Source organism: Callorhinus ursinus, unplaced genomic scaffold (genome assembly GCF_003265705.2).
Source record: "Callorhinus ursinus isolate GAN/ISIS: 27379988/994484 unplaced genomic scaffold, GSC_fseal_2.0 scaffold75, whole genome shotgun sequence".
NCBI classification, from domain to species: Eukaryota; Metazoa; Chordata; class Mammalia; order Carnivora; family Otariidae; genus Callorhinus; species Callorhinus ursinus.
The window spans coordinates 1,480,746-1,499,083 of NW_027397137.1; the positions used below are offsets into that span (position 1 = coordinate 1,480,746).

The 18,338-nt window shown below is 46.9% G+C and overlaps 1 protein-coding gene across 1 annotated transcript in view; it reads left to right on the forward strand.

Moving 5' to 3' along the window:
- The first annotated feature begins 3,059 nt into the window (after positions 1 to 3,059).
- The window catches only part of PCP4 (Purkinje cell protein 4), a 52,627-nt gene continuing 37,348 nt past the window's right edge, over positions 3,060 to 18,338 (forward strand). The window contains exon 1 of the mRNA XM_025863543.2: positions 3,060 to 3,198. Coding sequence (XP_025719328.1) covers positions 3,190 to 3,198 — 9 coding nt within the window. The 5' untranslated portion in view covers positions 3,060 to 3,189. The remainder of the gene's footprint in view (positions 3,199 to 18,338) is intronic.

Consider the following 18,338-nt stretch of genomic DNA (forward strand, 5'->3'; position numbering starts at 1 on the left):
ATGATTCTCAAACTTGACTGTTTATCAGAACCACCTGGAAAGGTTTAAAGACCATCCACTTACTGTCCTTGTCCCTTGGGATTCCAAGATGAGGTCCAGGGAGTCTTTGCAACCCTTGGTCCGATGGCTGGTCTTGTGGCGGCACCACTCCCCCAAGATGATGGCTGGGGCTGGGAGCTGTAGTCCAAAGGCCCACCTGCTGGGGAATGATGGAAGGAGCACTCAGTGCCCGAGTGCCCATGTAGCTGACCCCCGAGCAGACCTGGAACCAGGACTGTGTGGCGTGCACCCCTGAATGCATCCTGTGTAACCCACGGGTGCTGATTTCCCACAGCTGCTCAGTTCTCTCTCTGTGGCCACACTCACCTTTGCTTTGTGTTTGAGACAGACAGCTCCCCAACTCCTTAATAGGAGATAACAGTGTTACAAAAGGTATCCTGGGGAAATTAACAGGGTTAAGTTGCACGCCACATGGCAAATGCCAATCAAATTCGCCTTAAGATGCATCTGTGCTTCCCCTCAAAGTCTTCTTTGGCACTTGTTATGGCATCTGTAATAGTTTGCTGGGGTCGCCATACCTAAGTGCCACAGGCTAGGTAGTTTCAACGATAGAAATTTATTTTCTCTCAGTTCTGGAGGCTGGAAGCTGGAAGACCAAGGGTTGGTTTCTCCTTGGCTTGTAGATGACCATCTTCTTCCTGTGTGTTCACAGGGTGCTCCTTCTGCAATGGGTCTGTGTCCTGATCTATTTTTCTTATATGGACGCCAGTCCTATTGGACTAGGGTCCACCCATATGACCTCATTTTAGTTTATGTACCTCATTTTAGTTTACGTACCTCTTTGAAGACCTCACCTCTAAATACAGTCACGTTCTGAGGTACTGGGAGTTAGAACCTCAATATGTGAATTTTGGAGGGGACTCAACTCTGCCAATATCATCTATCTTCTATTCTATAGCCTTTATGACCCCCTGATTTGTTCTAAACAATTGCGCACTCTATGCAGCAAAGCCTCAGCCCAGCCTGGACACCCATTCTGGCCTGTTCCCTGGAAACTCCAGCAACCATTGACTGCTCCTCAAACCCCCTGCTGTTGCAGATTGATATGCGCGTCTATGTCATGAGAAAATTCATGTCTGCACCACAACCAGGCCAACAGAGCACGGCTGGTTCTCTGTATATCCTCTATTTGTCCCCTGTGCCCGAGCATAGCCTACAAAACCACATGTGGGACCCTGTCTGGGTTGTCTCTGGGAGGTATCACTCTCCACCTCCAAGCGCTGGGTGCTCAAATCCCAGGCAGGCTTTCACTGGGGAAGGTGGAAGATGTGGTTCTGCTCTTCACGGAGGGAAGCGAACACTGCTCCCCTTCCTCTGGTCGGCTGTGCCCCTCGGCAGACCCGTCCTCCTCTGTCTCCCACTCCTCACCACCTGGGGAACCCCAAAGGCATCCTGGCTAGGCCCTCCCACGTGTGAATTTGGGGACAGGGAGGGGACGGGGGAGTGAGAAGATGCTGTCAGGATGTGCTAACAGGCAGATCTTTGTTTGCAAAAGCTTTGTGTGGTTGGGGTATATGAATATGTGTATACACATATATAGAGAGAGAGTTATTATAATGAATACACATATCCTCCCATTGAAAGGGACCTTTCTCTAGACACATCCCCATGGAAAGCGGCTATAAATTAAGAAGATTGGTCCCCATGAGCCGTAGGAGTCTCGTGCTTCTTGCTGCTTCGTGTTTGTGTTCCTCACGTGCATGCCACAGAGACAGGCTCTGGGCCAGGGCTCTGGGCCCGGGCCTCCGTGGGCAGTTTGTAGCGGCTGGTACCCATCTGGGGATGTGTGGCCTTCTACTCACTGAGGTGGACCCGAGAAGGGAGTTGACAGGAGGAGCCACCATAGCAATGGCAGGTAGGAGTTAATGGCGGGAATCAGAGATGGACCTGAGCTTAGTGTTGGTCCGTCCCGCAGCTGTCGGTCCACTGAGTCTCCCCCTGTGGGGGATGGATGAGGCCCTCCCGGGGCGGCGGGGGGGCATCTGAATAACAACGACCTACTTTCTCATGTATTTACCCACATGAGCTACTAGGTAGCTGTCACTTGGATATGCTTATGTCTTCGGTGGGTCCTTTGAGGAGTTACTAGTCATCGTTTGGAGTATCTGCTGTGACAGAGCCTCACTGTTCTCCAGCCGAGGCTCCTGTTTGAACCTGAGCCCAAGGTGAAGCTGGCAAGTTGCAGGAGGGTGACCTGACCAACCTCGGGCCGAGGAGACGGGCAGCGACACGCACCTCGTGCTCTGCTTCAGCCACGATCCCTGCTGTGAAAGTCAAGGCTTCACTTGGATGCTCTTCAGGGTCTCCTGAGTCCAGGCACAAGGAGGGAACCTCTTTACAGAGAGGCTGCGGGCTGCAACAATGAAGCCATCAGTAGGGTCCACGGTCCTGCCCACATCCTCTTCCCAATGCTGGCGAGGTTCTGACAACCCCCCAGATAGGGCTGGGGACCTTCTCCGTCATCACAGCGTGACTCTCCAACCCATGTCCCAGAGCTGCTATGACCTCCCACCAAGAGAGGATGTGCCCGGGGTACAAGCATCCTGGCAGAGTTGGGGGTGGGGTGGGGGACAGTGGAAAACCTTCCCCCAAAAGGCTGAGGTTTGTGCCCTGAAAAACAGGGGAGGCTGCCGCTCCTGGAGGAGAGCATGGGCTGCTGTTTCCAGAACTGGCCTTCCTTCGAAAAACAAACCTTCTTTCCACTGACATTGAAAACGTATTTTCCATGAATCTAAGTCCTATACCCTTGAATTAATAAACAATGGCAAGCCTGTGATGATCTTTGTATGTGATGACTTTGACCTTTAAAACAAAAACAAAAACAAACAAACAAACAAACAAACAAAAAAAAACCAACTAGCTGTTCCTTCTCTCCCTGGCGGAATTTGGAGCAGAGACCTCGCTGGCTTCCCGCTTCGTTCCACTAGGTGGCCCCTCGTGCTCTCAGATGTCTGCAGGGAGTGCAGACAGGTGAACGGATCTCATTGGCTTACAGGAGGCATGATGCCACCGGGCAGCCCTTTTTAAGAGAAAAGCCAGGACCGGTGGAAGAGCGACCCCTGAGCAGCGTCCTGGGTGCTGAGCACAGTGCCGAGCACAGGGACCCCGGAGCTGCGGTGTTAGAACAACATGAGTGAGGTGAGTGGTGCTGTAACTTGCAGGGGGAGACGTGGGGTTGAGAAGGGACGGGGCCACAGTTGGTCTCGGAAAATGTGAAGGGTTTCCGAGGGGCGATGGAACACAGATCAGCCCTGTGACTCTCTGCTTTGAGGGCTGACACTATTGACATCTTGGTTGGTACGGCAGGTGCAGACCCCGGTCAAGTTTGCAACTTTTGAAAATTTGCCTTAGAAAGAGAAAGGGCTTCATTGTGTGCTTCTGATTTCATTGTGACTTTGGAAAGTGCTTTGGGTGTGAGACCTCCCGACAGAAAGCCGATGGTCTTGGCGTCTCCGGAGGTTTGTGTGGTTTCCCGCTTGTCCTCACGTGTTTGCTTTGGGGGATACCTTGCGGAATGTTGGCAGGCAGGCCATCTGGTGACAGTCAGGCTTGAGAGAGAAGCAGGGGAAGGATTTCACGGCACAGCCGTGTGGAGGCACAAACTCTATCTGCAGTTAATCAGAGCACCAGTAAAAGAGGCAGATCGCCCGGTGACAAATCCGCCTGTGGGGATGCGGCTGGAAGATAGGGCAGACCTGGACAGAAGACCAGCTACAATGTTCCGTTGCAAGTCCCGTCTCTGAGTGTGTTTCTATAGAAGAGATTTTGTTGGGGCAAACTGATAGCTCATTTTATTTTAGGAAGATCATGTTCTCTTTCTTTCTTTTAAATGAAGCAGGTTTGAGGGTGTACAAACTGCCCCCTAATTCAGCTCAATAACCGAGACAAGTCCATTGTCACGTCCTTTGGGTCGGCACTTAAATAATTACTTTTAAAGACCTTTTATATTCTCTATCCTTTTTTTTTTGACAGCTGGGTGATCCTTTTTTTGGAAGTCCAGAGTAAAATTAACTCCGGAAATAAGAGGCACCTTCACTACGTTTCTCTCTCTGATGGGTGACTTTTGATATAAACATGACAGGAAGAAGGTGGGGGTGAAGCATATACGGTTTAGGAATGGGGTTTGGGACGGGGTGAGGACAGGGGAGTGTGGGAGGAAGATGGGAGGCTGGGAGCCTTCCTGCCACGGATACAGCTGGGAGCTCCAGTAGCACCAGGGCACTTCACTTTCGCCTGTTCTTAGCCCCCAGCTCCGCGTCTAGCGCTCCACTCCTGTTACCTCATTTGCCTCCCCAAATCCTGTGAGGGAGGTGCTAGTATTATTCCCAATTGACAGATGGGGACACTGAGGCACAGAGGAGTTCAAGGTCACCTGGTTCCACATCAGAGGCGAGTGAAGGGCGGGACTCAGGCTTTGTGGCTGGCGGCTGGCCGCCGGGGTGGATCTCAGGGTCCAGAGAGCCTTTGGAGCTCTCTGAGCACTGGGTGCCACCGAAGGAAGGGGAGAAAGAGGAGCTGGGGCCTGAAGCAGAGAAAGGGCAAGGAGGACCTGGCCTCCGGGTCCCTAGGCTTTTTGCTGGACTCCATGAGATTTCAGAGGCTTCTACCCTGTGTCAGCTCACCCTGCTCCCAACGAGAAGTGATGGCTGGGGAGAGTGGGTCTGTAAATATACAGATTAACAGTTTCAGAGAGGAGGAGTCAGAAAACAGTAGAGCAACTGGGGGCCCTTCCTCCGTAGTTCGCTGCTCTGGGTTCTTCTGGAGTGTTGGTGCTCCTGCTGGCTCTCACCCCATCTTTAGCTGGGGCTGGTGGCCAGCATCATACAGGTGAGCTTTCTAGAATGCCTCAGCCATGTTCACCTAACTGTGGGTCCCCAGGGAGAGAGCAAACGTCCCAGAGCTCAGCCCATGATTAGGGTCACAACCTCGTTTCTGCTGAATGTGAAATTAGGGCAGCTCTGCGGTCGCGCCCTGCCCTCCCCCCCCCGCCTCCCCATTCCCTCAGACATGGTAGCGGGCCGCTGCAAAAGCTTCCATTAATGTTGATAAAATCCTGCAGGAGGCACGTCGGCCTTTGCTCCAACCACACCCCTTCCAGCCCCCTCCTCCGCCTTTCTCCCCGCCTGTCCCCCCCTGCGCACAGCCCCCCTTCAGCCGCATGCAGGGCTAGTCCTCTGGCCACCAGCTGGGTGGCCAGCTCTCTGGCTGGTCTCCAAGTTTCCGGGCGTGTGTCCCTCAGAGAGTGGGAATTTGTCCTTTCACTAAAACTTAAATCTGCTTAAAACATTTAATAAAGTCGAACAGAAGCTCCTTTCTGGGTAGAGCACTGAACCTCTCCCCACCCCAAAGCTTTTCCTTAGTTGGATGAATTACATGTGGCTTCTTGTTTTAATAGCTCTCAGGCAGGGATGGATTTCAGATGATCGTTTACTTACTCATGTAACTAAGTACTGCGGAGGGCCAAAGCAATGGATTTTGTCAGGCTTTCCTCTGACTTTAGGATATTTTTGAGTCTGGTGGGCAAGTAGTGCCTGCTCCTTTCGGCAGGCTTTGGGGCCGGCTGCAGAAATCCCCGAGCTCACAGCTGCTCCCTTGGGCCGCACTGGAGCTGGGCCGGGAGGAGAGGCCCCCAGAGGGTCAAGTGCTCCCTGGGTGGGCCCTGCTCCTCCAGCTCTTCTAGCTTTTAGGGGGAAGGCGGTGAGGGGTGGAGACCTGGGGACTGAGCTGGCTTTCAACTTGTGACTCGACGATGCAGTGTCATCTCTATCCCCGGTGACAAGGCTTTTTGCGGGAATGGTGATTGAAAAGAGCAGCTCAAGTATAGTGAAGAAAGTCAAGTCCAAATTTAGGGCACCGAGAGAGTGGAGGTGGTCTGTGGGGGTGTCCAATTTACATTTCGGGATTAAAGTATGTGAGATGGGCCTGGAGATAATTTAGTAGGAATCAAAATGCAGGTTAAGGTGCATTCGTTGGATCAGAAATCCCAACCACCAAGGCTGAAGTTTACAAAGCGCTTCTCTTCTCTCTTCCACTAGAGCCCCGCACGGGAGAAGAAAAAGACTCCCCTTGTTGAGCCACCAAATATGAGTCCCACGAACAATGACAGTCAGTCCCATTTTCTCATGCAGGTGTGAGTTTTTAAGTTGCTCTTCAAAAGAACTTATTTAGGAGAGCCAGGAGCAAAATTTTAACGCGATCAAGGCACACATTTGGAGAACCAATTTAAAAAATGACACACACCATCATCTTATTTGAGAGGGGGTAGGGGGAGCTCCCGTTGCATAATGCGTTGGTTGGCAGTTATTAATTAGACCTGAGACCCCTTTGAGAAAGTGTCTTCCTGTCACCGCTCTTTTCTTGCACCGGCTTGGATGGGATGTTGCAACTCGGCGCCAGGGTTACGAGCTTTCTTTCATCCAGACACTGCCCACAAAAGGACTGTGCCCATCAGAGGCATGGTGGGAACACACTGAGGACATTTAAGGGCAAATTTTTGGACCCACATGCCTGTCCTTAGCACAGCATCAGAAGCTGCTGGCTACACATTAAATCTCTAAAGAAGGAAGAGAACAGTGAACAACATTGTCTGGAGAGAGATTTGCAAGGGGAGGGTAAGCTCACTTAAGCCTTGGGGTGGGGGCTTAGAAAGGACAGGATTTTTTTTTCTCAAAAGTAGCCATTGGATTGTTCAAACATCAACTGTACTATTCGAATGTTTACATAGCTCGTGCTACTTACCTAATTTTTAATTAATAAATATAAAAGCATTGCAAAAAAAAGTAGACATTGGTTAAAAAATATCATATGACACTTGCTTGGGACTTAGCTAGTCAGTCATCAGGGTAACCGATTGCTAAGAAAAATTGTAGGAAACAGAACTGAAATGAGAATTATCATAGTCATGTGATTCAATATGACATCATGGTGAACTATGGCAATTGGTAATGGACAGGTGATCAGGTTTGCAGAGAACTGTGTGGTTTAGACCAGTTAAACACAGATTCTGAGGATAACTGCACTTATCCACTTTAGTGGATTTTACAACTGACCGCAAAGACCTAGCAACAGAAGTCCAAATGACAATTCAATTTCTTCCGTAATTTTAACCTCATTTGGGGGTGGACCAGCAGCAGGGACATAGGAAGATCCAGCAAGATCCACATGGTTTTACTGGATCACACCAGGTTAGACACTCTCGCTACTCTAACTGAGGATGTTAGGTCTAGAAAGACACCAGTTCCAACTTCGGTTCTAAGTTCAACTTTTCCGGAGTGCGAAGAGGTCATAATTCAGCCCGGAAAAGTATTTGCTGGGCTGATGGTTGTAATGGATTGCCATAAAATATGTTCCCCCGATCCTGCATTTCATCAACGAATGGTGTGAGATTAAGAAGTCTCACTGTTTTCCTCTTTTGAATTCTAAGAATGACAGAATGCAAGATGTATTTTTTTTTCCAGAAACAAAAATTGAAGAAATGACTCACACTTGATTTTATTAAGGGTTTAGTTGAATAGTGTGATCAAGATGAAAAGGAAATGCTTTTTTTTTTTTTTTTTTTTGTCAGGGAAAGTGCCTTGAATTTATGATGAATACGTTCTCTGCATTATTTTTTTAAATTATAATTTCTGCCTCGGTGCTTCATTAGAGGTTTTGTCACAGGAGGAAGGCACTCACAGTTTGTCTGTGGTCCTTCTGTCCTCAGCGTACTTGGTGCACCATGCTATTTGAACACCTGAATAATATCATGAGCCCAAGCCAGGGGCTTTTCATTAATTTAAAATAGCTTTCTAGAAAGGGCTTCTCACTGGGGGGGTAGAAGGACTTTAGAGGATGTGTACGCACAGATCTATGTTATATTTGGCTGATGGGTTTTATAAAACCCAGCATCCAAGCTCATGCTGTTATGTCTGTCTGTTTGGGCTGCTATAAGAAAGTGCCACAGTTGAGCGCCTTTCTGTGTCTTCATATGGTGGAAGAAGGGACAGGGAACAGCCTGGGGTCTCTTCTGTGAGAGCCCGAGTCCCATTTGTGGGAGCTCCCCGCTCATGACCTAGTGCCTTCAGCTTGAGGGTTAGGATTTCAGCACATGAATTTTGAAGAAACACAAATATCCCAACCATAACGAGTACTATGGGTTGGATTTTATTTATTGGCATGTGGCATTGGTCATATTAGCCTATGATTGTGAGCTTCCTTAGGACAGGAATGACTTTACATTGTCCACAAGACCTGGCTCCTGGTCTGGCACTTGGTAATATTCCTTTACTGGACGAATAAGTAGATTTTGGGGTGTGGATTTATTAGTTAATGTGACCAACAGACCCGACACCCTCTTTTCTAAATGTTGAGATTTGTGGTCCAGACAGGTTTGGAGAAGAAAAGTTCTATCTTTTGTTTTTTACTCCTGGTTTGAAACCTGGGTTTGCCATTTAAGTTGGAAATGGATACTTTGTTATATGTGCAAAATAAATGCTTTGATGGCAGGCAAAGAAATAAGAAAAATTGGGGAGAATCTGGACAGAAAGAACTCTTGACATTTGGAAAAATGTCAAGGAAAACAGGGGAGCTGAGGGAGGGACAGAGAATTCTAATATTCTAGTTCGGGGTTGTCTCCATTGGGACTATTTCACTTCAGATAAGCTCTATGAAATTCAAACAAAAGGAGCTGTGTAGCCAGAGAGACAGAGTCCGTGAATGCCTTACAAAGTGGTTTGCTGTATTGAGATAGGAAACCAATTTGTGCTTCGGGGAGGATCAGAGAGAGCCTGAGCAGATCTTTAGTGAGATAACTCCTCGCGACGAATCATGGTTGACCAGACTGCAAATCCTGGTATATTGTTGAAGGCAAAGTATATCTCACATACAGAAAGCAAACTGCATATTCAAATATTTTAATTCATATTAAAAAATCAACCATTGATGTTTATATTAATTAACCAAATATTTTAATTTATAGTTGCATATATAAATATTTTAAGTTAGTTTATATTTGACATAGAAATATATGACAATTCATATGCAAAAAAGAGATGGATTTGCCTGTGTTCTCTCGGGAAACTAGACACTGAATTGGATGACTATGCCCCCGTGCAGTCCAATAGCCTCTGTCTCTATGTTCCTATCATCACCGTTTACCATTCTTCATCCCATCTTTGGAACGAAGTGAGGTACAAGTAATGAGGAGAGAAATATTTTCCGTTTGATTTGGTTCAGGTACCTTTCGAGCATGGATATGAGAATGTTCTACAGCTCATTGTTTTGTGCCATAAGCCAAGCAAGCTTGCCACATTTGCCAGTGGCCCAAACCTATAAATCCAACATCCATTTCTGGGCTGTTTTACACGAACAATTCAGCGTAAGTTACATATTCCAGGCATCAATCTGCTTGAATATTGTTTGTGCCTTGCAAATAGCCCGAAATTTATGCTTCAGAATCTCACTGAATGACTTCTCATTCCATTTCTGAAAGGGAAACGCTTGGCCATATTTATAGCATTGCCAGTGGAAAAATCAATCACCCCCTAAATGCCATTATTTTATATTTTACTCTTAAGCTGCCACCTTATAAATAAAAAGAAGACAAATTAGAATCATAAAGCAGGAAGGTAATCATCCACAAGTTGAAAACTCCCCTGCAGAACACCGAAGGGAAAAGCAGCCAAAGAGTGTGAATTGATAGAAGTATTGAAATGAGGCGATTTTCTTATCGCAGTGGAATTAGACAAGAGGGCAGGAGAATCCTTTTCCCTGGAAAGTTTCTGCCCCCACTTTGAGGACAGTCATGGGCTTCGCCAAGACTGAAATATCCCCAGTCATCTGTACTTTGATCTTTCGCCCAATGGTCTGGAATGCATTTGAATGTTAGTCTTTACATATTTGGTTATGACTATTTGAAAGCTATTTGATAGCTGAGGTTGTATCTGGATTGGCTTGAGATTATGCTTTTCCTGCTATTACAATCCGAAACTGCGGAGTAGCGGTATGGCCAAGGAAATGGTCATCTGTCCTCATAACACCACACCTGTGGTTTGGCCAAGTTTGTTAACAAAGTGATTGATTATTTTAATTTTATACAATACCTGAAAAGAGGACCCCAGAGGTTGACAAGACTCATTAACATTTATCTTAACCAAACAAGACAGCAAAAATAGGACAAGGAAATGTGTTCTCTCTTTCTCCCCAAGATTTTTTTTTTTTTTTTAGCCAATATGGACTTTTATGTCCATCAGGGGCTAAGTGCCACTATTTAAAAACTAATTAAGATATTATACCTGTTTTTATTTTATTTTATTTCATTTTAATTTTTTAAATTTTCGAGTAATCTGTACACCCAACCTAGGGCTTGAACTTACAACCCTGAGATCAAGAGTTGCACGCTCCACCGACGGAGCCAGCCAGGCGCCCCCTGACCATACCGGTTTTTAAATGGAAGATTCTGACACATATAATTTCCTTAATCCCATAATCCGGGATTATGAGAAAAGTGTCACTTTTCTTTTCCAGAGCTTGGCAAAAGTGTACCTGTATGTGGGCTTTTCTTTTTCACATTTCCTGACCCTTGTTTGATACACAGAGAAACCCCCGATGCTATGAATTGGTCAAGTAGTCTCGGTAACTGCACTTCTTCCAATCTGATGGCTGTGGGTTAGGAGCTCATGTCGGTGCTCATGAAGATATTCTATTTTTTTTTTAAAGATTTTAATTATTCATGAGAGAGAGAGAGGCAGAGGGAGAAGCAGGCTCCCCGCTGAGCTGGGAGCCCGACACGGGACTCGATCCCAGGACCCCGGGATCATGACTTGAGCCAAAGGCAGACGCTTAACCATCTGAGCCACCCAGGTGCCCAGCTCATGAAGATATCCTAGCGGTAGCATCAGGGTTAGATCATACTCCCACTGCTTCCCTGTTGCTTTTGCTGATGGTGATCGTATTCTTTTCAATCTGTGAAGTTTTATGCACAGTTTTTTTTAATTGGGGTAAGAAACATACCATAAAATTTACCATCTTATCCACTTTTAAGTGTATAATTCAGTAGTGCTACTTGTGTTTACTTTATTATGAAATAGGCCTCCAGAACTGGTTTATCTTGTAAAGCTGAAATTCTACACCTGTTAAACAACAAGTCCCCTCCCCCAACCCCCCTTCCCCTGGTGATCACTCTTCTGCTTTCTGTCTCTATGGATCTGATTACTCCAGGGACCTCATATACGTGGACTCAGACAGTATTTGTCCTTTTGTGCCTGGCTGATTATACTCAGCATGACGTCCTCAAGCTTCCTCCAGGTTGTGGCAGGGCACTATGCAAGACTTTTTAAAAGTCACTTTCCTACTTGGTGGGGAGATTAGTTTTGTTAAAGGTAGATTACATAATCTATAAATCCTCCTCCCAGAGCTCAAGGAACTGCAGTGCAGCACATGGTGATATTCTGAGAGCGAGTCAAGAGTTGTCGGGCTCCCATCCTTCCTACTCACCAAGTGACAATGTCAGTATCAATCCTGATAGTAGCTATTGATAAAACCTTATTTTGTTCTTATTGATCTTTGAGCCTAGAAAGATACAAATAGAAATTTTAAAGTTTCCTTCACCGTGCTTGATTGTGAGAGTTAAGGACCTTACACCTCCAGAGATGCCATTCTTGCTGTAGTCTGTATCAGTGCTGCCCCCTGGGGTTGTGCTGTGCACAACTTGTGCAGCTGAACATGGCAGCCCTGCCCTTTCCTGGGGTGTAGTCACCCTGCCTGAAGACCACTGACCTAGAGAAAGGCTGTCATTTCTATGGTCCTACTTAGAATTCAGAGAATTGGAGGAGACCACAGTTGTCATTTCATTCAAATTACTCATTTTAAAATAGGGAGCTGAGTGCCCAAAGGCAAATTTTGTTCAAAATCATAGAGCTTCTTGAGGAAAAGCCAGTGTAGGTTTCACTTACACATTTCCTTTCCTATTAAATTTCTCATTCTCTTTCATATCCTGGATACAACCCAATTTCTTTTACACCTGTCCCAATTCCAGTTAGGACTTGGATGTGAAATCTATGAAAAACAATATTGTCCCGTTTTTTTTTTATTAGCCTTGAATAAAAAAAGAGCAGCTATGGAAATCTTGACAAAGTCATTCTTTCCTCCCCTAGGTCTTCCACTTTATTTCTAGAGGTTCAAGTGTGCACTCTGAGCCTTACGCCTTGTCCTCACCCCTTGTCCCAATAACACAAGGAGCCTCACCCCTTGTCCCAATAACACAAGGAGCCTCACCCCTTGTCCCAATAACACAAGGAGAGGTAGGTGAGCGTCCGCGCACGGCTGCCGTGAAGTCCCTCATTGAGATTGCGGTTGACGGTGTTCTCCTGCCTCGCCGGGAGGTTTTCTTGACTTTGACTTTACACAATTCCACCTTCATTTCTTGCCTTACCCCCCCCCCAGCTCTGTTTGAGTAAGAAAGAGCATTCTGAACCCCTCAAATAGAACTCTTAAAAAAACCTTTGCTCAGGGAATGGCAGCCCTTTGTATGGTCAAAACCATTGCGTGTATCATCGGTAATCACATATTTTGTCGGCCATGTTTCCATCTTCCTTCTAGATTAGGAACATTTAAAAGGCAGAGACTGTGTCTTCTACAGTTTTTCTCTCCCCGGCACATGCCCTTCAACCCACATGGTTGGGGAATCCTTCACGTGTTGTAGGCTGTGCTGGTGAGCGAAGAAGACATGGTCCCTACCCTTCAAAGATCTCAGAGGCTCGCCGGGGAGACAGAATCCTATAAAATTAACTGACTTCAGGTCTAGTCACTGTATAAACCATGGAGTCAATGCTTCCAGAAGTATGTATTGACACCATGGCTAATGGTTAGTCTGAAAAGTCATGAATTTTAGAACCACATGACAATTTAGTAATCTTCAAGTCCCAGGAACAGATACATATCTATTATGACACTATTGTTGATTTCTACCTCTTGCCTAGTCATATAAATTGCCTTAAGTGTGTCAGACATTTTCCCATCCTTATCAGTGGATATTTGGGTCCTATTAAATTATCATGTTTTCCTTTAAAAGTGCTCAGTGAGCCACGTGTCTTTAGTACATTGGAAGCAGATTACACGTGTATGGTCAAGAAGACTTTTGGAATTGTGCAAATTGTGCATATTGTTTCACTTTAAAAGTTCCATGTTCCACTGGTGAGAAATGCCTGAGTGAATTCAGATAGGCCCGTAGCCTTCCTTCTGTGTGAGTATTAGCGTTTGTCCAGGGCGAAATATCAACTGTTCACTGTTTTATCTCAGAGCTCCTGGTGGCTCCCTCCCCAATGTTAGCAGTTTCTTCTCTTTGGAGTTTGTTCAATGCATGGGCTCATCCTTATATTTATAACTCTGTTCTCACATAGGCATAAGTCCTGTCAAAATATAGAGATAATCCAGCACCACAGCGCAAATATTATTTCTGGCAATGTTCTATACCTCAGAAATGTGGTCTATTTTACCTATTCTGGAAGATAAATTCCTAAAATAGATGTAGCAATTTGTCAAGTCCCTCCACCGAATACCTCATGCGAGTTTACTGTTATCTTTTCATCTAGATTTAATCTGTCCGGTCTTCAAGGAGGATTCATTCTGGGGGCGCTATTTAGTGAATTTCCATGCCACCCTTTTTTTTGCCACGTTTTTGCTGAGAGCCAGATGTGGCTGAAATTCATGATGTGGCTGAAATTCATGTCATACCCTGACAATTGAATTTGGGGTAAGGATTTTGCATCTCACACGACAAACACATAAAGGCAGTGTTCTGTTGTAACTTCAGTGCTGCAAACAGTGCCCTCAGGGAACCCGCACTCTCGCTCCTGTGTCCCTTGCATATTTCGACAAGGGAGCAAGACAGGGACTAAGGAGTCAAGCAGATCTCCTCCAGAAATGAGGTGATTTCAAGACAAGCATCAGCTCTGTAATTGTTTGCTCCCACCCACCTCTGCACGAAGTATCTTTTGAGGTGATGGCTCAGACAGAGCTGGACGGTCCTGGGGAAGCCTGTGTTTGGACGGCACCACAGGACAGTGGCACGTGTGTGTGTGTGTGGGCCCCAGGGGAAAACAGACATGTGGGGGCTCCATGGAAAACATTATTAAGAATTTCAAGACCAGGATGCCTGGGTGGCTCAGTTGGTTAAGCGTCTGCCTTCGGCTCGGGTCATGATCCCAGGGTCCTGGGATGGAGTCCCACATTGGGCTCTTTGCTCAATGGGGAGCCTGCTTCTCCCTCTGCCCCTCCCCCCCGCTCATGCTCTATATCTCTCCCTCTCTCTCTGATCAAAAACAAACAAACAAAAATCTTTCCTCCAAAATAAAAAAAATAAAAAGAATTTCAAGACCATGATGACAGAGCGTTAAACCATGCTTGGGACTTTTCCAAGCCAGAGGACCTGTGCGACTGCACAGGTCACATGGCCATGAAGTTGGCCCTGGGTGAAATTGGGGGCTGCCTGATTGCTTTTTAGTGGAGAGAGAGAGAGGGAGAGAGCATGTGCCCTGATGAAACCATTGTTATCCCTCGGCAATGTCAGGGGCCTCTTATACATTCTTCCCTCACCCAGAGGAGGTTTTCAGAATGGCCCATGCCTGCCCACAGGGGCAAGCGGCTAGAGGGTCTTCCCGCTGAAGCAGATGGAGTGTCGAGGCTGGCTTTGAGCAAGCCCAACTAGTAGCATGCTTGCACAAGAAACCAGGTGATACTGGCTGACCCTGCAGGACTGCTCTGAGGTTAGAGGAATAACATTGATTATAAAGCACTTGGAAAGCATACATTTTTTTAAAAGACCATATAAATGCTAAACTGTGACCCCAAGGTGGAAAATTCCCTGCACTCCGATTCAAAACCACTTTACGGAGTGTTGACTGTTGATTCAGATGAACGTGGCAGGCGGCCTGCTCGCTCCGAGGTACCTCCTACACTCATGTGTTACTTCCCCGGAGGGGAAGCAGGTGTATGAGGCTTGTTCAATTAAAGAGACATTTCGTGCTGGGGAAGTAAAGGGTCCTCATCAGAGTAGGAGCCCAGGTCAGGATGTGCAGATGCAAAGCCATGCGGTGGCTCGAGTGTCAGCCATTCGGATCAGCCCTGACCCAGGAAGGCGACCTTGACCTAAGTTGCAGCTGGGTTTGTTTTCCAGCAGATTACATGGCTCTGGATTTTGGAGGGACTTGAAAATAAGATAGGGAGCGACTATCCACCGTGAAGGAGGCAGAGCATGAGACTGAGCTGGTAGGTGGTGCTGGTGCTGGGTATGCATGCATTTTGTTTTCAGTGGGGAGATAGCTAGAATTTTCACCTCCCCGAGGTGTAGCTGATCAGATGGCCCATACAGCTTCATCTCGTCTTCTAATCTGTCTTAATTCACCCCTTGAGCTGTGACAGCTGATTTATGACAAAGCAATCCCCTTTCTTCCAGAAGTATACAACCTCAGACTTCTATGTGTTCTGAAGCTATTTTCGTTTTAGTTGACTGGGGGAGAAAAGCTGGCTGCTTCTTTATTACCAAAAAAGAAAGTCTCCAGCTTCTGCAACCTCAGAACACCCCCTCAGGGAGAAGCACACTGAGTAGCACGCCGTGCCAGGTTACCATCTGAGCTTTATCGCAAGGAGTCCACACACAAGACCGGAGCTTCAGCTTCCTTAGCAGGGGTGCACATAGAGGAGTCCACGAAACTAGTTCAATTGTGTGAAAAATAAATCAGGACACCCGGACAGAGGGAATTACGGAGTGAGAGCTGTCTGCACAGTCCCCAAGCCCCATTCTCACCGGCAGGGTAAACACATCTGCAGGTCTGGGGTCCGAATGGGCTGAACACTGCATAGTGGTTACCGGGGTCCCTGGCAATCTTGTGAAGTGTGTTCACCCCATCTTTCCCCTGAAACTGTCGATGCATTTTCACACACAGAATTTTGGGTGACGTGGTGGATTTCCACACTAAGGAGGAGAAAGAAGGAGGGTCAGGAAGCATGATCCCTACCCTGCCACCAGATGGGTTGAGGCATAAAATATCTGTGCCGTTGATGGCAGAGGGGTCATCAAAGTCAGATCTTCCAACTTCCAAGCCAATATCACCCCCTCTAGATAGGCGAGTTGAAGCGGCAGGTGTGCAGACGTCCAAACCACTCTGCCTAGGTTTAAACTCCATCCATTCCAGATTAGCAGCTGTAATTCTTGGGCAAGTCACTACATCCCTCTGTCAGGGTCTCAAATTTTGTGTCCATCAGATGGGAATCATTGTCCTATCCACTTCACAGGATTGTCGCTACAGAAGCCTTGCACTGCTGCTTTGCAGAGACAGAGCCTGATGCTTTGGTGCAGAGTAGGGAAGGCTTTGCCAAACTCGGAAGCCTGATCTTTCACTCAGCCCTAAATGTGGCTTCTCTTGGTTAACAGTGGATTTGGCTGAGGTTCTTCCCTCTCCTGCACACTGTTTTGTTCACGTGATGAGGAAGTTGAGTGCCGCCGTAGATCATGATGGGCTCAGCCATGGTGGAGCTGTGTTGGCCAGGGCGAGTGACCATTCAGGGCCCGGGATGGATGGCTGTTTAGGGCCCAGCAGGGCAAGATTCTCCCAGCTATGAGGGCGTTTTCATTCTGTGGTCTTTGGCCTTCACTTGATTACGCCCAGCACTGCATTTTACTCTCCATCCTGGGGAAGAGATGGAGGAATAAAATGCCAGTGTTTACTGCTGAAAGCAAGTGAAGAGGTCTTTCTCTGGGGTCTCTGTAATCTGGGGGAACGTGGACTTTCTGGCCTCACATCAGCTCCTCTGGCCTTTGAAATATAAAAGTGCCCTAAAAATAACATGACTAGAAGAGGGACGGGCAGGCTTGGTGCTTTCACAGTGATACAGTACGGGTCTCATTTCATTCGGAAAACGGGCCATGCCTCTTGGTTTTCTCCCCTCATCATCTGTACAAGGTCGATTTGTCCTTTAATGAGTTCGTTTAGAGGCTCATCTCAGTGTCTGCCTTTGCATTTAACTTTTATTGATGCTTTTCCACCTCTTTACTTTCTCGTGGCTTTGGACCAACTCGCTGTAGCTCCCGGGATAGGAAACAGAGAGAGTCTCTGCTGTCCTTTTCTGCTCTGCATGGCTCTGGTATCTTCTGTGTAGGGTAGGAGAAATAGTACACGTTGGGGCACGTGTGTCTTTGTCTGAGAGCCTTTTGTTGGGTCACAGCAGCTGTTGGAGAAAGCGTCTGCTCTCTACACCGACAGCCTCTGTTCTGAGGATATTCTAAGGAACCGCCACAGCGTTAGGAGGGCAAAGAAGGAAGTGGGGCAGATGGAAAAGCATTTCTTTGGGTGCAGTTCAGGTGTGGAAGGTGGATGATGACGTTCACATTCGTGGATCGTTCTGGCTCCTTGCAGATCCATGGGGCTTCCCAGGACGGCTCAGGGCAGGCTCGTTCTGCTCTTGCTGGGGTTGGGGAGGGGCTGTGTATTGGCTGATGCTTCTTTCTCAACCTCAGCTGTGTGGGTCTCTGCAGATGGATTAGCTGCACCCACGAGGCCCCAGGGCCACTCCTGTCTCCCCGCTTCCTTCCCGCCTCTTCCATTGGTCACCATTCTAGCCTCTTCCCACGTCTTCTCTTTCTGGAAAAAAAATACAAGCTGTCATTTGTATCAACACACAAAACACATCCATCCTGGGATTAGAGGCCCACCTGAAATTAATAACAACTAACAGGTAGAGACTACTTACTTTGTGTAAAAACCATCATAAATCCCAATATTCTCTTCTTTACATTCTCATAATAGCCATGTGAGCTACAGGTTGAATTTAATTTAATGTAATTTGATTTGATTTAATTTAATTTATTTTAATCCTTCGTGGAGAAGAAACTGAGCAGATGAAGAAGCCAAGCTCTGGGGAGTGAAATCACTAGTTCAGGGTCATTTGGCCACATGTGAGAGCTGGGGTTCCTCCTGGTCCCCAAAGTGCTGAGCCCAATGTGCTTTCAGTACCTTAACCTACTGCAAATGGAATACAACGGAAAAGCGAGAGGCAGACCTCTTTTGAAGCCTGGTTTCCCATTACTTTGCCATCTGATTCCTTTCAGGGACCAGGCCTGTGCACTGAGCCCAGAGAAGCCAAGTGACCTGCACAGGGTCACACAGCAACTAAGGGGCAGGACTGGGAGAGTCTGGACAGTCTGATTCCAGGACTTACTTTCTTTCTTTCTTTCTTTCTTTCTTTCTTTCTTTCTTTCTTTCTTTCTTTCTTTCTTTCTTTCTTTCTTTCTTTCTTTCTTTCTT